At 38.8% G+C, this 24,923-nt stretch overlaps 4 protein-coding genes across 5 annotated transcripts; 1 reads left to right on the forward strand and 3 right to left on the reverse strand.

The window, feature by feature from the left end:
* Nucleotides 1–3,735: 3,735 nt before the first annotated feature.
* On the reverse strand, nt 3,736–5,396 carry LOC115049299 (ras-related protein Rab-27B-like). The gene is made up of 5 exons (XM_029511391.1): nt 5,244–5,396; nt 5,054–5,139; nt 4,821–4,924; nt 4,490–4,613; nt 3,736–3,925 (listed from the first exon to the last, which is right to left on the reverse strand). The coding sequence occupies exons 1-5, from the start codon at nt 5,394–5,396 to the stop codon at nt 3,736–3,738; spliced, it is 657 nt and encodes a 218-aa protein (XP_029367251.1).
* A 1,518-nt stretch (nt 5,397–6,914) lies between these two features.
* Nucleotides 6,915–12,602, reverse strand: poli (polymerase (DNA directed) iota). 2 transcript variants are annotated; one of them, XM_029511548.1, is made up of 10 exons: nt 12,312–12,602; nt 11,732–11,857; nt 11,453–11,606; nt 10,853–10,999; nt 10,385–10,621; nt 9,529–9,707; nt 9,166–9,257; nt 8,923–9,056; nt 8,569–8,789; nt 6,915–8,052 (listed from the first exon to the last, which is right to left on the reverse strand). In XM_029511548.1, the coding sequence occupies exons 3-10, from the start codon at nt 11,547–11,549 to the stop codon at nt 7,273–7,275; spliced, it is 1,887 nt and encodes a 628-aa protein (XP_029367408.1). In that variant the 5' UTR covers nt 11,550–11,606; nt 11,732–11,857; nt 12,312–12,602; the 3' UTR covers nt 6,915–7,272. The 2 variants fall into 2 exon arrangements, with proteins under 2 accessions (XP_029367408.1, XP_029367407.1); XM_029511547.1 differs by having other exon boundaries at nt 11,453–11,617.
* A 542-nt stretch (nt 12,603–13,144) lies between these two features.
* Nucleotides 13,145–20,590, forward strand: LOC115048640 (RNA exonuclease 1 homolog). The gene is made up of 16 exons (XM_029510286.1): nt 13,145–13,301; nt 13,948–15,317; nt 15,407–15,502; nt 15,852–16,104; nt 16,374–16,693; nt 16,798–16,935; nt 17,011–17,125; nt 17,238–17,309; nt 17,388–17,531; nt 17,709–17,822; nt 18,140–18,213; nt 18,295–18,399; nt 18,738–18,853; nt 19,020–19,158; nt 19,989–20,109; nt 20,375–20,590. Exons 1-16 carry the CDS (start codon nt 13,145–13,147, stop codon nt 20,461–20,463), a joined length of 3,423 nt encoding a protein of 1,140 aa, XP_029366146.1. The 3' UTR covers nt 20,464–20,590.
* Nucleotides 20,591–21,118: 528 nt separating this feature from the next.
* LOC115048353 (UDP-glucuronosyltransferase 2A1-like) lies at nt 21,119–24,716 on the reverse strand. The gene is made up of 6 exons (XM_029509771.1): nt 23,993–24,716; nt 23,645–23,793; nt 23,379–23,510; nt 22,885–22,972; nt 21,726–21,945; nt 21,119–21,404 (listed from the first exon to the last, which is right to left on the reverse strand). Exons 1-6 carry the CDS (start codon nt 24,714–24,716, stop codon nt 21,119–21,121), a joined length of 1,599 nt encoding a protein of 532 aa, XP_029365631.1.
* Between the last annotated feature and the right edge of the window lie 207 nt (nt 24,717–24,923).

Consider the following 24,923-nt stretch of genomic DNA (forward strand, 5'->3'; position numbering starts at 1 on the left):
ATAGTATATACTTTCAATTTGCCTCATTTTCTTAACTAATGTTTGGGTTTTTTTAGTGTTCACAAGGTATTTATTTCACAGAAAATCTGATATTTAGGTTTGTGATGCAATACCCAAGGTTCATACACTGGGGCTAAGGTTGCACTGGCTAGTCATAAATCCATTCCTAAATTTGGGTGTAAAGTTATACAAATGGAAATAACTACTAGCTAATTCAAACTAATGTTAGTAAATGGAGTTATAAAGTGGTGATGACAAGTCTTCAGGGAGTCACTGCTCCTCTCAATCAAATAGTAACCCAGCAGCAAAAGTATTCTGGCTCAATATACATCTCGCTGCTATCACAACGTACAACCGATTCTGGCCCACAAAGAGTAAACGCTTGTGGCTGTCAAAACAGGAAGATAAGCACCACAATCAGCCCAGACATGGAAGTACATGGGCCAGATTGGTGCTGAGCACCAAAAGTTTGCTTTTGGTTTCCGGGAATCTGGGAATGCATCATTAAACCACAAATGGTGGTTTCTTGTCACATTTTTGTACAGAATAAACAAATGAGATTTTATCAATAAGCTTTAATGAGCTGGTAGATGGATTTTGTTACCTTTGGAAGGACTCAGACTCTTTATTCTAAGCTAAGCTAAACAACTGCTAGTTCCAGCTTTATATTGAATTTAGAGATATGTGAGTGGTATTGATTTTCTCAATGAAGTCTCACAAATAAGTGAAGTGTATTTCCCTTTAAAACCCAATATCTTAGCTTTTACAGGCTTTATTAATGCATCATAACGAAACATTAGCAACATAACTTCTAATTGTAAAAGTTTTGGGGAGCTAAATAACTGTCAGTCCTTTGTAAACGTAGTTAGATATGAATTATTTATACTGTATGCATACATAGAAAAATACATTCATGTTTCACAGTTAATAGTATGCAGTTAAGTGTGATTTCTAAATATCCAATTATGCTAATCAATTTGTAATTTGAGCTACAGTGTTATTTTTATGAAATGTAACTTAAAATTTACATTAACAAGTTTACATTATTGAACAGGATGACAAAGGACTTTTGAACCAAATTTTCTATATTATCTCTTTTATGCATTAGGCCAAAACAGGTAATTGCAGGCTAATGTTAGCTGCATCAGCTAGTTGTGTTAGCTATGCAACAGTTTCACCTGGCAGTTCAATGGGTGCAAATATTCTACTAATATTTACGTTAGAGCTAGATTTTTGTGGGGAAACCTGTTTTAATGTAGTGGTACGTTTATCTCCACTTCGTAAACACAAGCCAAGTGTGAACTTGCGAACAGCAGCAACTGTCTCCAGAAAATGTGAAAAATTGACACATTTTGCGATCACTAATTCTTTAACCAGGCAAAAAGGTGTAAAGACTGACTTGGAGGTACCAGATGAAGACCATCTTGTGACCTAAATCATGACGCTAGCATGGCTAAAAACTTCAGGAGATGTCATGTTTTGGGCAGTTTCTCCAATGATTGATTATCGACCAACAACTAATCTTCTTTAATTACAGAAACACTAAAGAAGTGACTACAATGTTAATTACAGAGCATTTGTTGACTGGGGTAACGTTATTTATTCATCGTGTAACCATATCAATTCTAATATTTGTGACAAAATAGAATTTAACGAATGTTGTAAGGCTTACTGCATCTTGTATAAAAAGCATGATCCATTTAAATGACATTGCATGTGAGGCACTAACAAAATCTTTTAGGCTAGTTTTATACAACCTTTTTGAAGATTGTTTTGAGGGTAAAATTTAGTTATTTGCTATTGTTTGTATTCCTGGTGGTGTGTTCCTTAAGAATATCACCAGTCTTTGTATGACAGATGTTGGAAGGCTAAAGAAACCTACTGCTATATTCCACATGGGACCAAACAGATCAACTTAAAAATGAACAAGCTTTATTTTTTATAAGTGTAGATAATCCTGAGTTCTCAGAACAGTCCAGCCCATCATGCCAGGCTGAAGCAGACTGGTGGATACAGGGTTGAGGATGACTGGGCCCAAACAGTAAAAAGCTGGTCACATGGCCATCTCATGACTCTGCTTAATGAGCTCCTTTTTGCACATTGTAGCTTCGACTGATGTTTTTCGTACACAGGCCAATGCGGTCATTCACACTTAGCAGATGTGGTGTGCTTTCATGCTCTTTCAGATTTGGCGTGGCACACATTTTGCTCACCATTTTATCCCACACAAAATGTTTTAGGTCTGTTTCCTTAGACAAGATGAACATTTCAGATAGCCAACTATTGTGTCTCATTTCTTACACAACAACCATGGAAACACATCTGATGAATTCTGCACCATTGAAATGATCTCATAGATTGTGTTTGCTTCAGATGAATTTAGTCCCTTCATCAGGCATGTTTTGCACCGTGTATTCAGAGGAACAATGTTAGCCTGGCTTGATACAGATCAGTTCGGGATTTTAAGTGCTAGTATAGAGTAATCTTGTTGAAGAAATCAGATATTCCTTTGTTAAATTTCTTTGGCTTTGTTGGGGGGGGGGGGGGGGGGCAATTTAAGCCAATTTAATGTGATGAAATTTTTATGTGACTCCATGAATGTGCTGCTGTAGTTTTGATTTGTTTGGAAAATGCATTGGCACTGACATGAATGATGGACATTTTATCTCCCCAAAAAGTTTCTCTTCATTCTCATTGATCAATGTGTAAAATGTGTGTTAACAGTAACGATGCTAATGAAGTCTGTGAGGATTGTAATTCCAATCATAAACAAAATATAGCTTTTTGTGCATTATATTTAAAAGACCAGACAGTCACATACATAACCTTAACATAAATTGTCTTTATTCTGAATGCAGCACTATACAGGACCCATTGCAATAACCCCTTAACATTCTTGTATTTGTGTTCAATCTGCATGGCAACTTTGTTCCATAATGCATAAAAAAGCTCGGCTGCTTATGTACATGTTGTATAAAAGTCATAAGTCATGTAAGGGACTGTGCTATCTTGGTTGTTCTTACAAAAATGATCATCCATACAAGAAATGTAACTTTGTCTTAAATGTTTTTAGATTATACTCCATGATAAATATACATTATGTGCCTCCATATTCCTTCCATCAATGCCTCAATGTGTCAAATAAAAACAGTATTTTTCTCTGACAAGACTAATTTTGAAGATTTTTATTTATTTATTTATTATTTTTTGCTGGACCACTTTCATCTGTACTCACTAGCATATAGCAAGAATTACAATGATATTTATATATTACTGTGACCTGCACCCATATAACTAGCAAAAAATGTATTGGTCACCGATTAATAATAATGAAGTCATTTTATTTAATTTGGTTTGTTTTGTAGGAACGTGGATACAAAAATAATTTTATAACTCATCCCTGTCACACGGGAGGAAATATTAAAGACTTTTAAACGTTGATTTGAATAACTTTTAAGAGCTGCAAATTCTGTTAAACGTTTTGTATTTGCAATTCCTTGCACTCCTGTATTTCCTCTCTCTTAATTGACGATGACGTGGATAACTTACATTACTCACAGAAAGATTTACAATATCATGTCAATATTGCTTTAAATGAAAAGTGTCAGTTATGGAACACATTTTCAACCTTCTCTGCGTTACCTAACAGCCACCTTAGTCAAGCTCCGTAAAAAAGGGTGCAAACAGCAGCGTCACTTAGAGCAGATGTAAAAGAGTGGCTGCTCATGATCAAGATCAGCAGGCACACCTTCTCTTGACAGGAGCCACCACAACTTCATGGCTGGCCATGGGGCTGCCGTTTGGTTCAGAGCTCGGTCCTCCGTATGCGCTGTGCTCCATCCTCTTCATCACCAAGTCCAACAGGGTCGACACTGCCAGGTCCACGTCCACACCCGTCACTGCACTTGTCTCAAAGTATGGGATGCTGAGTAAAATGGAGTAAAATGGCCTTTAGGAGTGCTTAGGCATTGGAAAGGGAAATATCCACAGCCTTTGAAGTTGAATTTTGAAAGGTTCTAATACCAGACATACTAGAGTCTAAATTGCTCTATTCAAAGCAAAAGTGAAAGTATTCAAAACAGAAAAAAAAATCTCTTTGACTGTATCATTTTGTATTGTTAAATTTTTATTACTCATACATTTATGTAAAAGCAGGACTTCACTGCTGTTTCAAATGTAAATATTTCTACACTTCACTTATATGGGATTGTAATTTTGATTTGACTTTAAATGTCATTATGGATTCATTAGCTATATTTGCTAATTAACTTTTGATTCGTGGAAGAAGTGAGCATCAGTGCAGCAGGGGAGAAGAAAGCTCACTAGCACCATCCTGTGGTGAACCGGTGATGGAGACAGAGAGCTGCAGTGTTTATTATATGAAATCCAAGATTGTAAAACTGACTGATATTCATCCCCACTTCACATACACTTGATCCAGTCTGGCATCATTAATAACAAAAGAAATAGCATGAATTTTAAACCTCACCCATATCGGTCCGCCAGATCTCGGGCCTGTCTTGCATGAACATCCCTTACATCTCCGAGGTCTGCCTTGGTGCCCACCAAGACGATATCTGGGCTGTCACAGTATGCGTTGGCCTGTAGCTGACCTGAAATAACACAGAGGAAGCCATTAAATCCATGCAATAAAAATTGACATGCATGAGTAAACACGAAGGTCTTCTCAGAAAATCCTCCGGTCAAGGTTATCACTGACAAAGCTGCCTTTGCAACTCATTGTGAGTGGAAACAGGAGGGAAGACATTGATCTGAAGGAGTATTGATCTGAAACAGCAGACTGCTGAGATGACACATACTCATCCAATTCCTGACGTTAAGGAAACTTTGCTGGTTGGTCAAGTCGAACATCAGCAGGAAGCCCATGGCATCTCTGAAGAAAGCTGTGGTGAGACTGCGAAACCTGAAAACGGATCAAGAGCCAAGATTCTTTATTGTCATTTCCATATATAAGATGCAAAAAGCTAAATTCAGTGACCAGGTTACATTAACAGCAACAAACAAGAAAAAAAAAGAGTATGTGTAGTTCTACCTCTCTTGTCCTGCTGTGTCCCAGAGCTGAAGATGAACTTTGTAGTTCCTCTCAGTCATCCCATCAGTTCCTGTCCCCGTGTACATCTGACCCAAACCACATTCTTATCAACTATCATAATCCACCCAAAAGCTGGCACACATTTTATGACAGGCTACACGTCATTTCTAACATAAAAGGCATCACTCACCACTCTCTTTTCCCGGAAGTCGATTCCCACCGTGGTCGTGAACTTGCGGTTGAACTTGTTGTCGGTGTACCTGTAGAGGAAGGTGGTCTTTCCCACGCCCGAGTCCCCGAGCGCCAGCAGCTTGATCAGATAGTCATAGTCCCAGTCAGCCATAGTGCAGCTGAATGCTCAACCTGCCACACAACAAACAATTCACCAATAAAACAGATAAGGTCTTTAAAACCTCACTTGGTCCCTCTTCAAGATGACAGCGACAAGATGGTCGGCTCTTTGTAATTCATATTCTAGTGTAGTGTATAATTTTTTTTTTAAACAAATTTGCTGTTAATCAAATTATATAAAACAAACTGATATGGGGTTTATACCAATATTAGGTCTATGTGCAGTTGTCTGTTGGTTCACGCAGGCAGAGCAAGACATCATAATTCTCCACTCATTAGGCAGTGATCAGACAGAGACTAGCACATGACTGGAGCTGGCTTCCACATGAGCAGTCAAATGCCTCTCCAGAGTTTTATCTGACTTTGCTGAGTTAAAAAAAAAAAACACAGCTAGTTTGGCAGACAGAACTCCTTTCATTGACTTACAGGGCTATGGACAGACAGCTCAACAGTATGACACCTCTCATGTCATTGCAGTGCTTCAGTTACACTTAGCATACAAACAAAAATAGCATAGAAATCCAGATTTGCTTATGTAAGATAACTGAAGCGGTATATGAGTTCTAATAAAGCAGGAACGATACCTCTAATCAAATTTTCTGTGTTTTAAAACTCTAAATTTAGATAAGCACCTTCAAAAATGTTTCAGTCATGCAAACACAGCAGTGACAGGACATGGGATACGCCCAATAAATCTGGAGTCATGTCCCATGTGCGTGATTAATGGTGTTGGATTCTTTGCAAGCAGCAGTTTGTAGAATCTGAGTAATCAAGCCTCTAACCTACAGCACTGTCTGTGGTTATAGGATGAAACAACACCACGCCATCAAAGCAACGGTCAAGTCTGCCTCAGTAAACATTGTTTTTCATTTTGAAACGTTTTCCTCAAAATCACACACAAAAAAACATATTTAAAAAGTTCCTTACCAGTCTGTCGGGAACAAGTGCCAAAGTCCATTCAGAGGTTCCCCAACTGCTTCTGACAAAATAAAATTATCACTATCATGGTGCGATGGCATATAGTAGATCCTGAACCTTTCCCCTTACTCACATGTGATCCAAGGAGGAGTTTCATGGCAGAAAGCACTGAGCAGGGCTGTGCTTACAGACCTTGTGTTTTCTGGTATTTCTTAAGGGGAAAAAAAATCTCTTTGAAAATTGGACTGTGTCCCCTTTCTGTGAATAACGTGTTCTGCTGTGGATTTAAGTGAAAATCATCCAGCCAAGCAAAGGGCCCCACTTCTAGGGGCTAAGCGCAGTAATCCTGCCTTCCTGAACAACGTGAAAACAATGAACCTGAAGCTTAAGTCTTAATTGAGGCTCTCTTAAGATTGTGGAACTTTGATCCACACTCAGAAAAGGTAACAATTAGGTTGCTTTGGGCACAAAGATATTTTCACATATGCAAATAAACCATAGCAAAACCGAGCTAAGATTTACAAACAAGAAAGGTATGGAACATGTGACAAACAAAAGCTTCCAATCTGAGTCATTTCATCATACTCCCTTTATTAATATTGATTACTGTTGTTCTGTTAAATATTTCTGACCATTAATTTTGGTGTGAATATAGTTACCACATTTCCTCTTTTATTACCAATACAGGCTGTAATATTTAAGATGACTTTTAGGTTCATCGACTTCACTTTTATCAGATTGTTTCTGTACATCACTTTTACACCATGCTGCTTTTTGTGACACCAGCTGTCCTCATCAGTCCAAAAGCCTGTCACCTGTTGAAAGGCTGTTAAATAGAGTTAAATGTTTTGTTAGTTTCCTGTAAGTGACACATTAAAAACAACACAATAACAGGAAATAAAAGAGGTGTCAAATTATTTTCATCATGTAGCAAGTTGCTAATTCTTTATCTAGCTGGGCTTGAAATACTTCAACAGACTGTTTGCCTGGCTGCCTTTTACTGCAGCCTTTCTGTCTTTGGTCATTTGGCCTCTCCCTGGTTTCCTGGATGAGGGTGTCTTCAGGACTGGTTTCTCTTGCCTCCATTCAGACATCAACTCCCTTTGTACATCCAGCGGAAGTTCAGAAAACACCTCAGGGTCCACATTTCCTGGGAATTTGCAGTCAGAAGATTGGGGGAATGACAGTCTCTCTTCTTCTATGACGTACTCTCCTGTAAATGCACTTGTTCTAAGAGGCCTGTGGTTAGTCACTGTGAAGACTTTGTTAGATGGATCCAATCCATTTCCAGCCTCCTTAAAATTTCTAACATTTTGTGAGTCTGCACATGAACGTGCTGTTGTGGAGGGGATATTGGGGACTGTAGCTGGTGCTGCAGTGCTGGTAGAAGTGCCAGGGAGGGAGTTTAAATAGGCAGGAGATAACAGTTCTTCCTGGATTTCTGTGGGGAGAAGCCTGAACACCTCAGAATCAAAATTTGGGGGCAACGGATGTGTCATAATGCTGTTTGCTTCATCTGACCTGGCTGTGCTACAGTATCCTGTCAGAAGTGGAGGGTCTTGTGCAGCAACAACAGAGCTTTGTTTCCATTTGAAGGCCTGTAATGGTGCCTCAGAGCTACAAGAACTTTTTGTGGTTGCTGTTTGTTTCGAGTGGTGATGAGTAATCGTCCCATTTAGGCTGAGCTGACACTCCACAGATTGACCGTCCCCATCTTGAGGTGACTCATCCTTTTGGAGGAAAAAGGAGGAGCACCAATGAGTTCAGGTTCACAGTCCTAACAGTAGTTCTAAGAAGGGCAAATTCTGCACGCATCATTAAAATAGTACAGTGTTAAAAGACAAAAATTCCATCAGCAAAAAATGTATGTAATACTTTACTTTAAGACATTCTTATTAATACTTAGGATGGAGTTTCATGATCACATATTCCAAAATATAAAAGCGGGACAAATCTGGAGTTGGATACCTGGCAAAAAAGGAATGCCTTTGTCACATTGAGATGGAAAGCTGCAAATGTAAATTTTTCACTTATTTTGAGTTTTAATAGAAATTTAATTATGAAAGAATTATGATTAGAAATTATGAATAAATCAATAGATGATGGTTATGTGAAAATTAGAGCCCTACTATAAGCTTACTTTCATTTTATAGGTTATTAACATCTTTTGACCACACAATAGAAACTTTTTAGAAGCTGCATTACTACCTCCTGCAGACAAGAAAAAATATGTGTTTTAAGTTCACCTGGCTTCGTGGTGGGGAGATCTTTGTTTTTCTGGGAGACGTGCTCTGTGTGAAGAAAGACTTTATGGACCCCTTGCTGTTGACAGCAGCTTCCCTGGCCTGCAGGTTGCTGAAACAAACATTAATGAGGGTGAGGTGGAAGGTGGTGCTGCTGTCCACCATCTTCTGAAAGAGATTCATGGCCAGTGGGACCAACTGGACCACAGCATCATTGCTGCTGCCTGTAAAAACATTATAGAGAAAAAAAAAATGTAACAACATTTTTGGGCAGTTGGATATAGAGATGATGAGAATAATGCTAACTGAAAAGACATGTTTATAGACTTTTTTTATTGTCAAATTTTAAGACCTTACCTGAAGTGATCTTCTGTCCTATGTGATTGGGAATCGGACACTGACGGCTCTCACGATTGAACCACTTGTTTGTCGGAGAATATCTACGAATGGTGAGCCGGAAGGTTTGAGGCTGCCTGCCATCTTTGTTCATCCTAGATGTTAGACAGTTGATAGAGTTTAGATTCAATGGCCTGAGCATAAGATACCACAAAGAGGAGTGGGAGGGGTGGGGATTAAGTAGATGGAGAAAATGGCCCTGACCTTTTCACCAGACTGCACAAGAGCTGCTTAATCTTTTCCAAGACATCTTTAGTTGATGACATTTTTTTGAAGGAGTCTTCATCACTGAGAGACTGAAACATAATGAAGACAGTAGAACAGGTGAAAGACTACGGAAAGGTACAACAATTTTCGCATCACATTAGCATTAACAGCACTAACCAGTCTAGAAGAAATGCTGCACATTCAATATTGAACGTTATTCCTTTATTCACTAAGACCAGTCTACAGTGCAGATGGAAATATGAATAGTAAAGATTTTTGTGTGATTATATGTTTTGTTGCTTCTCTTGACTGATTGCTAACAAACTAAAGTAGACTCTGATAATATCTTCAGGAGGTTACCTGAGGGGCACCAGTCACGGTGACAGGTGAGTCATCAATGCCGATAGCCAGATTCTTTAAGCGTTGAGCACTGGGAAATCCAAACTCTCTCACCAAGTCATTCAAGGGGAAGAGCTGTAAGTCTTGGATACTGACCAATCCCAGAGTTTTAAGTCTCTTTGCAGTTTGGTGACCAACCCCTTCGATGAAGGTAAAATTACACATTCATCATCAGGAATGAATACGACATGGGAAAAAAATACATAAAACACAAAACAACAAAAAGATGACATCCAAGGCAGAGACACAACACACAGAATGACAGGTTTTGCATTTATTTGGAGTTGTTGCACATCTTGAGGTTGTTTTGCAGATTCATTTTTAATTAATCTTTCTCTTTGAGATCTGCTGATCTGATCCTAATTTTCCAATCTCTCTGTCACCCGTTTATGATTCCTTTATCGCTCCTTCAGGATCATTGCTCTGTCTTGCTGGGATTTGTGTGCACTTTTTGTATCTCTGTATCTCTACTAGTCCCTTTGTGACTCTTTACAGGCAATCCGTCTCTCCTTGTGGTCATTTTGTGTTTCTTTGCAATTATTTTGTAGCTCCTCAAAGTTATTCTGTGCCTTTTTGTTTTTGGTTGATTAACTTCCCAAACAAAGGCTTTGCACTGCTACACCCTTCAGGCTGTCTGGTAGTCTGCTCAGTAGTCTGAGCACATATGTTAAACACAACAAATGAACCTTAATGGACTGAAGATTTAATTTATAAGTTAAAGAAACCCATTTGTCTCTTATCACCTTCACATGAATGGATGAACTAACAAATAGTAAAAATTGGATGAGATGAAAAAGAATAAGATGAGCACATTTACCTGGGACTTTCCGAAGACTGCTCAGGCAGCCCATGATGTCACTAATATTCTCTGGCAGCAGAGTGGTTTGCTGATTGGGTTTGAAGGTGCCAGACACCAGTTTGGCCAATATCTTGTTTGTGGCAACACCAGCACAGCCAGTCAGACCCAGTTTGCTATGGATGGCTTCTCTTAGCTCTGCTGCAATGTGTGAACCAAAAACCAGCCTCAGGTATTCACTGGATTTCACATCTGCAGCTGAGGAGAAACAGATACGTTATGTGTGGCTGAAAACCAGAAAACTCTTTGAGACAATTACATTTTCATGTAGTGGGAAACTGAGAGTGCAATGCAAATATTTATTTATGCAAATATAGGCAAATACATAGTTTTAGCACACTGGATTGTTTCACAAATCATTTCTTGGTTTCCATGAGCCACGTGCTCGTGGCTATACAGTAAAAAACCAGAGGCAAAAGTGTGACTTACTGGAGTGGTTGTAGACGTGTCCTTTAAATGAAAAGCTGTTTGGCTCTGATGTCTGTGCTAGGCGACTATCTACCATCTCTGTGACGTCCATGAAGTTTTCGTCAAACCCAAGCCTCTCTACAAGTGGACAGTAGGACATCAGCAGCTCTGATTGGAGCACAAAGAAGGTAAAATATGGTTACCACAGAAATAGCCATCATCTCCAAAGACAGCTTTAAGCAACCATCAGAGAACAGTGGGTTGTTACGTATTAGAAAATGTGGAATGCAAAGGCAATTTCAGTAGAGGTAGCATTTAAGGAATGTACATTTTTAGAGGATGAGAAAAGTAAAAATGAAATGTTTTTAATTAGTTTTACAGTTTTGATTTTTAGGATTATCATGAGTGGAAAAAGTTAAAAAATGCTCAGATTCTTTGATCTGAGAGACAGACACCAAAACCTGACATTTATTTTGTTTGCATGATTATTCTGTTTGTCTCACTCAGAATAATTCTCTGTCTATCAGCATATGAATCCACACATGCAAGATTTATTGGCAACACCTGTTTATTGAATGTTTTAAAGTGGATTTCACTTTAAACAGATTAGAAAATAAATACCTGTCACTTTATAGGACATTTCTCTGTAGTGTGTCAGGTCTTCTCCTTTAACCAGCACTAGCTGAGGACATTTCTCCTTGGCATCAGTCACAGACATCAGTTTGGTGACACCCTGCTCTCTTGCCACATAGTTGCAGGTGACTACAATGTATTTCTGTTGGATACCTGTCAACATTAGAAAAAGCATTGTTCCATTTTCAGAGTATTGAACAGGAAGACATCTAAGACTCAGGTTGTTTTTTTTTTTTTTTTTTTTTTTAAACTACTCCATCAGTTTACCCAAAGGGACGTCTCTCAGAGCTGGGTTTCTGATCATTTCCACCTGAGCATAGAAACAGTCCAGGTCAAAATGCAGAATAACTCTGTGTGGAGGAGTGGACTGTGTTTTCTTATTAAGGCTTGGTCCTGAAACAGAGATAGTTAAGAATTAACTTTGGCTTCACCACATCAGGTTAAAAAAAATAAGTGAAAGGAATACAGTATTAATACAGAACACGACTGGTCAAAAAAGTACATACAATATAATGAATGCAAGAAGAACTTGCTGTACAGCTTTTACTTTCTTATAGAACTTCACTAAGAGTAAGACCTCAAATTAAAAGAGTAAAATAGCATTGCTCTTTATTATGGTAAGGTTGCAGAGTAATTTAACTGGTGATGAAGTGAAATCTTTCAGTAATTTTTGGGTTAACTACTTCACTGTTTCCACATACCAAACTGTGCAGATTTAATGCAATCGACTATTTTCGGAATATATTCGACTTAGAGTAGATACTGCAACATAAATGGACAGAATATGGTTAAAGTTATGCGCCGTTTGTTTTACAGTAAAGGAACTGGTTTCAGTTTCATACTTTACCCGGAGCTGAGGCGGGGCTGAGTGAAGCTGAGTCCGGGACACTGCTCCTCCACTCGGTCTCATCCTCCGTGTCGTCCTCGCTGCCGTGCTCCATGTCAAACATTGCAATTGTACTCTTTCAAAAGGACTTTAAAAAATCCAAAAATAAGACACCACTGCTACTACTGCTGCTGCTGCTGCCGCTGCTGCTGCTGCTGCTGCTGCTGCTGCTGCTGCTGTTGTTGTTGTTGTTGTTGTTGTTGTTGTGTTGTCTGAGGGAAAAACACAGCTCACGTTGAAAACACAGCTTCTCTGCAGGTCCAAGTTTTGTTTTGTTTTGTTTTTATTAGCACAACAGCGCCACCTGCAGACATGGAGGTTTAATAGCACAAACGATGTGACAAACTCAAAATTTGATACTATTCTTTTTAAAAGATGATTTTGTATTATATTTATAGACTTGATTAATTAGTAAAATCAGTATTTTTAGGCAAAAAAGGTCTTAAGTTTTGGTCATTATTTTGTATTTTGGGGCGCAGAGGTTTAAGGATCACAGAAATCAAAACGATTCAAAAAGTGTTACTTTTATTAAGTGTTTCAAGGAATTTATTTATTTTATTTTCCCATATAATACTATCCTATTATTACATGTGATCATATAAAAAATATTCGTAAAAAAAAAAAAAAAAAATCAGTTAAGACGTCTTTTGACGGTGGTCTCGCGGCCGGACAGAGTCTATATAAGCGCAGCTGACGGTCGGCTCCGTCAGGTGAACCGGCCACCTGTTGGTAATTACCGCCTCCGTCTTGCTTGAAGTGAGAAGTGGCCTTTTTTTTTTTTTTTTTTTTTACCAATGTTTCCGTCGTCCGGTCTTTTCTCTGGTATAAGCTGCCCTGTTTCCAAACGCGGTGTTTGTGAGCGGCCCCACTGTCCGTACAAACATGCCACAGACGTGCGGGACTCACTCGGTGCCTCCTATAAATCACCGATAATCGACAAGGACCGTGCAGGTCAGTGAGGTGTGCTACAAGCTACATCCGGTTAGCATTTCTCACCTGTGTGAGAAAAAAAAGAAGATTTGACTGTATTTATGTTAATGACAAGAAATGCAGCTTTAATTGAGGTTAAAGCGGAAAAGCTAATTTTAACGCAAGTTTCATAAGCTTCGAAAATTATTTAATAAGGATTATTTTGGATATTTTTTTAGCCAGGTGAGGTCAGGCTTTTATTAGGCCAGCTGACTAATTTTCCTACTTTCTGTCTGAATCTGTCGTCTTAAATTTACAGCATTACTTAAAAATATTTAACTATTTAAAATTTTAAAACACCAGTTTTTACTTGAACAAGGGAAATCACTTTTTTTTTAACCTGCAATTTATTTCCGCTGTTCCTGCCAATCCAATTCATTCTACATTCATAATTAAAGGGGCACTCTGCAGGATTAACAAACAATAAAATCATTTGAAAAGTCATGAAACAACTTCAAATGCAAAGCCGAATCCACTCTGCGTGTTTATGTCCGTCGTTGTTCTACCCTTTATCTGGGCCTGGTTTGCAACCTAACGAAAGCTTATCTTTCAACTAATAAATGTTACCGTGTTATCTGCCTCAATGTCACTAAACAAGAATATCTCCCTTTGTATTTACTTTTAACAGGATTGCAAAATGGCTTTCCATTTTTTGAGACTACAAATGTCTGTCTTCAGGAGCTAGAGCGGATCAACAAGGAGATCAAAACTGTAACACATGAAGTGGAGCAAGAGCAAAGGCGACTGTCACACTACCAGACTGTAAAGGCAGATTGCAGAAGCACTGCATCAGATTTTCAGTTTTCAGAGTCTGAGATTGCAGGTAAGCATGTAGGTTCTAATGCTCAGTCTTCATGCCTAGACCTTACTAAAACTTCATCCAGAGCGAAAAAGTACGTAGTTGACAACTCAAAACCAAGGACTGATTTGGAGTATGACCCCTTGTCCAACTTTTCTGCTGACTTGCGATCTTATAGCTCATCAGGTAAAGAGCAGAAGGTGAAAAATGGACAATGTTTGAAAAAGGAAAGAGAGGCTGTATCTTGTGACCAAAACAAGCCAGCTGCCCTGGCCCAGCTTTCCCAAACATCACCCCCAGAGCCACTTGATGAATCAAATGAAGATGGCATCCTAGTAATTGACATTCCTCCGTCCCCTGACAAAAAAAGGGGTGGAACTCCGAAACTTGATGATTGTGTTCCTGGCAAATCAGGGATCAAAAAAGAATGTAAGAGATCTAAAGCAGTTCTTCAATATTCACCTACTCTTTCCAAGAACAAGGGATCTGAAAATAAACCAGTTGATCGGGGGGTCATTGACTTAACTGACTGCTTGGATGATGCGGGAAGTGAATGTCAAATTACTTGTCAGACTGCTGAAACAGAAGTAGAGAATAATATTGAGCCTGAAAGTCTTCCTGCTCCTTCAGACCAACATCAGTGTTGGAACAGTCTTGTGGGAGTGGAAGAAGAGAAACCTCAGCTTGAATTGTCTCAGTGTGAAGTGTCCGGTAGTGATGAAAAAATGAATCCCCTTGAGCCACATCAATTTCCTTCAGGGAATTCACTTTTTAATGAAACTCAAGCTGCAAACTCAGGCTTGTCATGCAGGCAAAATACCAAAGACGCCCAGTCAATAGACCTGCTAGCTCATAAAATACCAGGACAGATACAGGAGAGAGCTGTTAGCCCGACACCATCTGCAAGTCACAAGGAGCAAGAGGACCCAACTTCAGGTACCAAGCAGTCTAAAATCTGTCTCGCTTCGTCTGCTGACTCACATTTGATAAAGGAATATCAAACATCCACATCTGACATTGCTGAGCAGCTTTTGAACAAAGGGTGTGATGAAAAAGTTATAGTCATTTCCAGCTCTGAGGAGGAGTTCCACTATTCAGATGTGGAGTTTTCAGACAGTGACCCAATGGAAGAATGTTATAGGATCTTCATGGAGGCAAATAATGAGGACAATGGGAATGAAAAGCAACCTACTGTGTCTGTAAGTATACTGAAGTTACTCATATTTCAAGATGACTCCATTTCCTGAACTGTGTAAATGGTTTTCTCTAACCCTCCCTTGTTTATAAGGTTGAAACTATGGATGTCCAGAGGCCAGAGTTGAATATCACACCCCCAGTGTTACTGGGAAAGAGGAGGGTGGCTCATGAAGTTAAGCATGCAGAGGTACATCAATGAAGCTTTCATAGACATTTAAAGAATGTGACAGGCAATATACTTCCATGGTGGCTATAACAATCTGTCAAATTGAGACTTTAAATCATTGTTTATTTCCCTTTTTTTTTAAATGACTACAAAATACAATGTAAATTACCTGCTACGAGGCTGTCAGCAAATTTGAGTAAAATTAATATTGGAAAGGAAAATTGTAACAATTGTAGTTGTTTGTTTTGATAACCAAATCCAAAGTAGCTGCTTTCCTTAACCTTTAGAATGATGAGTTAGAAAATTGAGATTTAATGTTACTTTTAAATTAAATAGCCTGAAATTTTGAACAAACTGCTCCACTCAACAGCCAGCAGCAAAGAGCAGACCTCAGCCACAGGTTTTGGTCCCCCTGCGGGGAACAGAAGCTTCAGGATTTGGGACCCAGTCCACCATTTCCAAGAGTCAGCAGGTACAGCAGAGAGCGTCCATGTTAACTGCTTCAGTTAAACGTGGTCAGGATTTTGTTTCCTCTGCCAATCAGAGGAAGCCAGAGACCCAGACGACTGCCTGCCCTCCCATTCAAATTTCTTCAAGCATGCAACCTACTCCTGTGCATCATGGTAAGCAGCTGTTGGTTGTAGTGGACCAGATTTATCATCCATTCATGTTTAATTTGGGAGATTTTCATTTAGTCAACATGAAATGTCACTAGCAAAATTTTCCCTTTTATTAAATTAAATATTACCTTTTGTTCCATTACATCTGTCCTTGTGGGTGACTTTGACATTTCACCTTTCTTGGGATATAACTGTCAGCACTGCCTTATATTCTTAGGTAAAGCTTAGCATGCTTGTTTTGTTTTTTTTTGTTTTTTTTTTTAATCACACAGCTTACATGAACTATCTGTCTTTGGGAACTGCTGTGATTGAAGTAGGCAACAACTTGCACTTGATCCTCCCAGAGGGAACTTTTCCTCTGCCTGTTACCTCAAGTTCCAGCCCAGTTACATCAGTGCTGACCCCAGTCAGTCAAGGGCATACAAGTAATTTGCCTGTGAAACCAACCTGTACAGCTGCGGTTACCCACGTGCAAAAATACCGCACAATAGCACCTGTACTCATTCCTGCTCCGACACGCAAACCCTTATTCACCTCTGCTTTGGCACATTCGAGTTCAGCTTCTTCCATCGCCTCTCAACCTGCTGTTAAGGTACTGTTAATTCTACCTTGTACACCATTTAAGTTTGCTTGAATATAAATGTCTTAAGTTGCTTATTGTGTAAAATTTTTTTTTTTTAACAGTCATACGGTCAGCCATTACCTACTAAGCGTAAACTAAAACAGCAGAGTGAGGCTGCTAAAGTTCCCCATGATGTCAGACAGCGTTATGTCAACATGTTCACAGAGGAGTTCCTTAAAACATCAGCCAGTGTCAATGATGCCTTTGAAAAGGTGAGCAAATTTCTTTAAATGTAATACTCACAAACTACAGTCTGTATTTATTTTCGCCCATTATGTTGTTACCAGGCTGTTACTGAAGAGAGGGGTGTATACAATCGTAGTGCAAACAAACTAAAATATACAAGTATTGCAGTGAATTTACTTAAGAGGCTAAAGAACCAAAGTGCTGCTTCATCTAAAGGTAAAAATCTAAGAAAACACCACACTGTTGATTAAATGTATGAATGATGCTGATTAAAATTTTATGTATTTAATTTCAATTTTTTTTTTTTTTTTTTTTTTTCCTGGTACAGATGAAGAAAATATCAACAACCAAAGACTGAAGGGCAACATACCAATTGACCTGAAGAAGTTGAAAGGAAATGGTGAGAATTTTTCTTTTGCATTAGTTTGACATTTTATTGTAATATTATGGCAGCTTCTAAATTTATTCTTTTTTCCAGCAGATGATGTGGCATTGTATGAGTGTTTGAAGGATTATATTTTAGCTGAGGAAAGGCTGATTGAGAGTAACTATCCTGTCCAGCACCCAGAGAAACCTGGTTCTGCAGCTCTTTTTTCTGACAATAAGAAAAGTAGCACAGACTGTAAGTCAACATTGTTTCTAAGCTGTATTCATTCTCTGAAAAGACAAATGTGTTTTGCGACCATTCTCATATTGCATCACTAGGGGGCACCTTTAACTTGGTGTACTTTGAAGGACAATGATGTCCTGCAACACACTTGTCTGTTGATGAGCTTTGTCTGTTTGTTGGGGGGGGAAGCCCTCAAGAGGATCTGCTGTCGATGTGGGGCTACTTATTCTGTGAGCCAAATAGGCAAACACATTCGCAAGGAGGAGTGCAATTATCATTATGGGAAAGGAGTTACAAAGAGAGGTGGGTTTACAGTTTTATGGAACTATCATGGGCTTTTTGATTGCTGCCTGGTTTATAAAACATAAGAGCAATTGCCTTTAAACAATGGGATAGAACCCACAGCAATCAAATATTACTACAGAGAAAAAAACTATTATTTTTATTTTATTTTATCTTGCAAAGTGATAAATGATTAGTTGATCGGAAGTTTTGCAGGTGAAATTCCATTCACTCAGCTAATTAGTGCAGCTCTACTCTTGTTTTATACTTTAAAATTTATGATGGCATCACATATTTAATTCGCACTTTGAATAAGGGATGTGTTGAAATTTTTGCAGTGCCAGGTGGTGTGGAGACACGTTACAGCTGCTGCGAAGGAGTCATAGGAGCACCTGGATGTCAGGTGTTTAAGGTATAAATGTATCACAGCATATTTTTCTGAATGTCCTCTTGAATGTACGAGTATTTGATTTTTATCCTCCCTCCCAAACAGTTGCACGTCCATGATACCCGCAGTCTGGATGGGTTTGTGTCCACCATTCCCAGACATCTGTCAGATAAGAGCTGTCCTGGTGTCTACTCTTTGAACTGTGAAATGGTGATGTCAGCCACCTGAAGGGGCAGGGTTTTTAAAATCATCTTTGTAACTCGATTAAAGCAACAACCATCAATTTAGGTTTCATCATCATCAAGACTTGTCCACCGTTTGAAATGGCTCATGTGCTAAACAAAATATGTTAAAACCACAATTATGCAGACTATTGCAACAGTTACTCTATTAATATAACTGATACTATTTGTTGGAAATATGTATATAGACTCGAATAGATAATTGCCACCAAAGTCTTTAATATGTCATCAGAATTGATCAGCATTTCATTCTGGCAGTCTTTGATGCACAGTGAAAATATATTGTGTTAATGTTTGTCTTTATAGTGTTATACTGTACATGGCTTGGAACTCTCCAGAGTGACGGTGGTCAATTCTCGTCTGCAAGTTGTCTACGACACCTTCGTCAGACCTGATAGTGAGGTCATCGACTATAACACAAGGTAATGATATAGGGTAGTCAAATCACTCTTGATTTTAGCCATCTTCTCTAGATTATTAAATATTCCAACAGCATATAATGCTAGCTGAAATTACTTTGTTCAAATAAAGAGTGGCGTTAAGCAGATGGTCCAGCAGATGAGCGATAGTGACATTTCACCTGTCTAGGTTTTCAGGCATCAGTGAGGAAGATGTGAAGGGTAACAACACCTCCATCCAAGAGGTGCAGGAGACCTTATTGAGCTTCATTTATGCTGACACAATTCTGATTGGACACAGCTTGGAAACAGACCTCTGTGCCCTGAAGGTGACTACTAAAAACATTTTTAACATTGATTTATTTTGTAGCATTCGTAGCTTTCTCATCTGTTAGAAACAGTCTGTCAGAGTTGGTAACAAAAATGGCCGCCTGCCAACTTCTGATTTCCAACTAGAGCAGTTTCCTTTTTATTTTTACTTTTTTTTTTTTTTCACTTTATTAACTTGAACTTCTCTCCTTTTTTTTTTTTTTTATTTATTTTGATTCAGCAAAATCCTGTGAAAATAGTCAACAGGGTTCATTTAGAAGCTGTGCCATTTTTCTACATAGGATATGTGGTAGTCCTTTAGTTTTTATACATTTTACTTCAGTAATCTAATGCCCAGGGTGTTTAAGTAATATAACCACATTTTATATGAAACACTTTTGTAAAAATAGGTGATGGATGCAAGTCAGCATCTACCATGTATTACGTTTAAGTCATCATTCATTCATGTGGATTCAAATGTTTGAAAGAAGAGTTAATCAACGGTAATGTCACAAAAGTCCTGCATTTAAAATCTATGCTGTCACTGAAAATTTTCAGTAGCAGAAATAGAAAAACTTAAATGCAAAAATATTGGTTTGAATATACTACTGAGTAGTGTTCTGTAAGAAGGTTGTGTACTATTTATTTATAAAATAGTAGGTAGCTTTTGCACCACTTCACCCACTCAGAGTAAAGTAAAAGTGAATGAAGTATAATCTGAAATAAGATGGTCACAGTACCTTTTGTTTCTACACATAAAATGCACTCTAAATTGAGGTTATTTATGCTCCGAAGCTTCCACATTTCCCAATAGGGTTTATCAAGTTTTAAGTCTTCCTCTTTGCTGTAGTTACTCCACGGCATGGTGGTGGACACATCTGTGGTTTTCCCCCATCGTCTGGGCCACCCTCACAAGCTCACCCTCAATAATCTCACAGCTGAATATCTACGGAGGATCATCCAAGAGAGTGGTGGGTCATGGATTTACCTACAGCCACCATACAAGTGTCCTGTGTGTGTGTGTGTTTTTTTTTTTTTTTTTTTTTTTTTTTTTTTTAAATAAGCAAAATTAGCTCAAATAAATGCAAAATGACAATCATAATAATATCTAGTTAAACTGTCAAGTAATGGAACTGATTATACTGAGGTTGTTCACTGTCTCTCTCCCCCCCCCCCCCCCCCCCCCCCCCCCCCCTTTTTTTTTTTTCTTCTTTTTTCTTCCCCCCCTCCCACAAGTTTGTGGCCATGACACCGCAGAAGATGCTACCGCCTGCATGGAGCTTATGCTATGGAAGCTCAAGGAAGATGGCAAACTGAAGAAATAACAAGTCCACACACTGCTCTTACATAAAAGGACAGATGCAAATGTGTAGCTGTATTGAGTATTTTGAGAGGGCTGTTCATATTAAGTTTGATTATATCACTTGATAGTTAAAATAATTTTCTGTTAGATTTTGATTTGCTGCCCAGGTGTTTGTTCTCATACAGACCTTTGTCTGTAGTTGGGGGTGGGGGGGGGAGTCGGTGCTGTCTAAGTAAAGGTGCAGAACAAAATCCCTGTGTTCCTTTGTTCCCTAAGCTCACATCAGCCAATGAGCATTGAGCCTTCAACATTAAACTGGTCTCGAGTGCAGCTTTGAAAATGAGTGCACACCTGTCGACAGTTGCACTGATTATTGACCGTTAATGAGGGAGCAAATGAGAAAACGCACTGGGAAGCAAATAGCTGCCATATTATGTAGAGCATAAAGACTGTTGACAGTTTGCATTTATGGTAATAAAACAAGATAAGCAACAAAAATTTTCCTCCTTTTCATTTACAGATGAATGTTGAAACAAATCTGAAAGCCTGTTACTTGCAAAATTAATAAAAAAAAAAATAATCTGGGTTACTGATCTCTGACCAAAAGTTCAAATGCAGCACATTGTGATTACTTTACATATGTTAAGATCAACAAGACAATCGCTCAGGTTTGTATGTTACTCAGCCTTTCTTTTAGTCTTCCCCTTTCTGTTACAGCATGTCTGAAAGCAGAAACTACATGTCTTAATAAAGAGGAGAGTGACGAGGAGAACGATGGAGAGAAGGAAGGCCAGGACGTCCAGGCTATAGTACTGGTACCAGGTGAGTTCATGAGCATGGACCCTCAAGTGTTTGGCCCCATTATTTCTCATGGTATACTCAATCCAGAATATGGCCTCATCCAGAGGAGGCATGGGCCTGTCGTGGTGGATCATGGACAGTCGCAGGGCACTCTCCTTGTACCTAACAATGTGGATTTACAGGGGTCAAATTACGAGTTTGTGTATTACAGATTTAAAATTTTAAAATCACTAGTTCAGTTGATTGTATCATTAAGAATTAGTTATGTTGCTGGGAAGTACCAAAACCACCTGCCCTTTTACAGTTGTTGAAATAATATGGCTTCTAGGTTCTTAAAATTTGACAATAATTGTACATTGTTAGTGTTTTTAAGAACTCTTCAGAAATTGCTAATGTTAAAAATAAGAAACAAACAGAACAACCAATTATTTGCTTTTGCTTAATATCCTAAATCAGTTAGTGAAGATGGGTAAGAGGACTCACGTTTTGTTAGTGATAACAGTATTAATTGCATCTCTAAGGTCCTCAGTCGTCATGAAGTTGAGTTCCATGATGACTGCAGCACCTTTAGCCTTCACGTGGACCAAGTTGTCTGGCTGGTCAGCAAACATGGGGATCCCCACCATGGGAACACCATGGTAGATGGCCTCATAAATCCCATTTGTGCCTCCATGGGTGATGAAAGCTCGGGTCTTGGGGTGACCTGAATCAATACCAAAGATCACGAAACAGAATTTTTTACACTCAAGGCAAGCTGTTGAAGCACTTCACTATTTAGTGATGAGACTCCATCCAGTTGCTTGTGGTTGGCCCCTTTATTAGCTGTCGTGGTAAATTGCAGTTGAAAATAACAGTACTCCAGAGCAAACACAATTTGATTAGTTGAATTGACACAAAATTATCTGGCAAAACTTTTGATGTCCGTTAGATCGTTTGAGTATTTGCTGAGCAAAGTGGTTAGGGCTACTCTCGTTATACTTTTCCAAGTTTTTCTGGAAAATTTAATTAATACATACCACATCACATCAGCCTTTCCGGAGAAAGGTCCTGTGGATCTTAGTTCATTGAACATGAATTGGCAAAAATGAATGAGTGAAAGCAGCCTACACATCCCATAGATGTTTTGGAAAAAACTAGAGAAAACAACAATCGCAAACCTTTTTCCTCAAAGCTTTATGTTGAAAATCTCAGCATACATTGTATTCACAGAAAGGGGAACAAACTATACCTAAATAAATCATGTAAATGAAACAGCTGCAGATTTTTAAGAAATGTTGATGGACGCTATTGTTCTACAATGTAAAGAAAATCCTCAAGATATCAAGAATGGCTCAGAGCTTGAAAAAATGACGGTGAAACAGCTGTAGGCACACCAAAGGAAACAAAACTAGCAATTATAAATTTGGAAAAACATTTTTTCTTTTTGTTAAGTTAGTGGGGAGAATCCAAAGCTGCAGTCTGAATTTCATCTCATTATTTATACTGCTTATCTATCAAGGTCAAAGTCAAACAAAATTGATAAAATTCACGTAGTAAATTTTACACTGTGGGTTTTCTACAATGAAAGTAATCCATACCTTGTTTCACTCACAATGTAGTCGTAAAGATAATTGTTGAAAGCTTCTAAAATGTATATTCTTACCCAGCAGGTCATTCTGAGGGATCCAGTCATATATTTTAGTGTTAGCACCCAGAGTCTTTGGTTTTTCTCCTTTGTATCGCCACACCACCTATAAGAGAGTAAAATCACTTTTAGAGTAACACAGTGCTAATTTTATGCCATAATGTACTGCACAGCATAGTATTTAATCTTAATAAATGCAAGAGCCATGAGAATAATCGTTGCATTTTAAGATTACTTCGGTACTTGTATTTGGAATATGATATTTTTACAATTTGATTTTCGTGTCGTAACATAACGGGTGAAAAGCACTGGCTACTTGGAAGGTAATAAATCTCAACCTATGGATATTCTGTTGGAAATGGCTTCCAGAAATGGAAAGTACAAGCACACTCTAGTTATTTGGACAGTGCCTACAGTAACACTGATTTGATAGGAACAGAACACTGTCACGATAAAAGCCCCACCAGGCATCATTCATTCAAATATCACGCTTGAACCCAGTGGCCTCTTACCTTTTGTGGGATCTGAGCGAGGGCTGAGGCAATCATGTTGCCCCTTTCCGTGGTGATGTTATGGATCAGGGATCCCATTGTGAAAACCACAATCCCAGCATCTCCTGAACTTTGCACAAATTCCTCAATATCCTGCACGAAATTGAGTACAGTTTCGTTTTAATGATCTTTTTTTTTCTTGCTGCCTATTTTCTTTACTTTTGTCATGAATGCTGAGGTGTTGTCACAACAGGTTCTTGTGTCTGTGATGGCAGAGACATTCCTACCTCTGGCAAAGGTTTAGCTGGTCTACAGTGGACCCCACCAATATATTTGAAGTTTGGGATGAAAGGTCGAGGGTAATCAAAATCCCAGTAGGTGCGTATCAACCAGATGTCTGCTCTACCCATTGTCTCACAGGCACTGGTGGGCATCCCTGTCATGATGCAAAAGTAACAGGTGCTTCAAATTCTGAAGCCTATTTTCACATATTCATAGACTTAAAATGTTAAGTGGTTGACACTAGGGACTAGATGTCAAAGCATAACAATGAGTCCAAAACAGCAGAGGACAATATGTGGTCTATTAAAAAAACCAAAAAAACCAAAATTGGCTCTTGTGGATGAGCTGCTCACCTTTGACTTCAGAGTAATATTTATCCAGATCTGTCCAAAAAACATTCTGCAGAAAAACATCAAGCACTTGACTGAAGAGAAAATTCAAGACTCTCTCAGAGAAGTCCATCTTGTCTGTCAGTTTACTGAGTGCAACAGGGACAAAAGAAAGTGGACTCGGTAGTTGACCGCATTTCCTCTCCCAGTTATGGGCTATGGAAAAACGCAAGGAGAAGACCAGAGGGACGTCCAAAATCTCTGCTACCAAGTCACTGCCAGGGAACAATGGATCTGCCAGGAGAAGGTCATATTTTCCCTCCTTCAACTTGTTCATCAGAGTTTCTGATTTCAACACGCCGTCCAAGTACAACAAGGAATACTGCATCTCGATTTTCATTATCTCTGAGAATCTTAAGAAAATCTGCAAGTAATTCATCTGATCCATCTCATACATGAAGAAGCGAATGCTTTCCTCAAGAAGGTCCTCCATTTCCTTTCGTGATAATGAGACATCAAAGCTTTCGTAATGGAAGCGGGAAGTCTCGCTGATGTTCATGTAGAGCGACTTCTCCGGGGTCAGCACTGTTACCTGGTGTCCCCTGTCAACCAGCGTCTCCAGCATCGGCTTCATGTTAATCCAGTGGCTGCCTTCAGTGTACCACACCAAAATGTTTCCTCCACGTGCACTCCCAGCTGCGCAAAGTGTCAGCAGCACGCAGAGCGAGAGACGAAGCCCCAGCTCCATGGCGGTTGTTGATGAAGAAGCAAAGAGTAGTGATCAGTTTTAAAAGCTTCTGGTAATTATTAACTTAAAAAAGCTGAACTCTGAATTGTTACTCATTGTGCAGCATGGCATTTGACACAACAGATAAGCAGGTGGTTTAAAGGGCATGTTGCAGGTTAAGGACTACTTTGAATCAATGTTTAGAAAAAGAATATAGGAACAGTTTTT

The sequence above is a fragment of the Echeneis naucrates genome, chromosome 9 (assembly GCF_900963305.1).
Source record: "Echeneis naucrates chromosome 9, fEcheNa1.1, whole genome shotgun sequence".
In the NCBI taxonomy this organism is placed as follows: domain Eukaryota; kingdom Metazoa; phylum Chordata; class Actinopteri; order Carangiformes; family Echeneidae; genus Echeneis; species Echeneis naucrates.

Coding starts and splice junctions, on each gene's coding strand:
- LOC115048640 (XM_029510286.1), top strand. CDS start 13,145: ATGTTTCCGTCGTCCGGTCTTTTCTCTGGTATAAGCTGCCCTGTTTCC. Junction 16,936..17,010: donor TCAATGATGCCTTTGAAAAG/GTGAGCAAATTT, acceptor TGTTGTTACCAG/GCTGTTACTGAAGAGAGGGG. Junction 18,214..18,294: donor CTGGATGTCAGGTGTTTAAG/GTATAAATGTAT, acceptor CCTCCCAAACAG/TTGCACGTCCATGATACCCG.
- LOC115048353 (XM_029509771.1), bottom strand. CDS start 24,716: ATGGAGCTGGGGCTTCGTCTCTCGCTCTGCGTGCTGCTGACACTTTGC. Junction 23,794..23,992: donor ATATTACTCTGAAGTCAAAG/GTGAGCAGCTCA, acceptor GCATCATGACAG/GGATGCCCACCAGTGCCTGT. Junction 22,973..23,378: donor TCGCTCAGATCCCACAAAAG/GTAAGAGGCCAC, acceptor ACTCTCTTATAG/GTGGTGTGGCGATACAAAGG.
- LOC115049299 (XM_029511391.1), bottom strand. CDS start 5,396: ATGGCTGACTGGGACTATGACTATCTGATCAAGCTGCTGGCGCTCGGG. Junction 4,925..5,053: donor GACACAGCAGGACAAGAGAG/GTAGAACTACAC, acceptor ATCCGTTTTCAG/GTTTCGCAGTCTCACCACAG. Junction 4,614..4,820: donor TAACGTCAGGAATTGGATGA/GTATGTGTCATC, acceptor GTGTTATTTCAG/GTCAGCTACAGGCCAACGCA.
- poli (XM_029511547.1), bottom strand. CDS start 12,414: ATGTTTGACATGGAGCACGGCAGCGAGGACGACACGGAGGATGAGACC. Junction 11,618..11,731: donor TCTGAGAGACGTCCCTTTGG/GTAAACTGATGG, acceptor TAATGTTGACAG/GTATCCAACAGAAATACATT. Junction 9,708..10,384: donor CAGTCTTCGGAAAGTCCCAG/GTAAATGTGCTC, acceptor CCTTCATCGAAG/GGGTTGGTCACCAAACTGCA.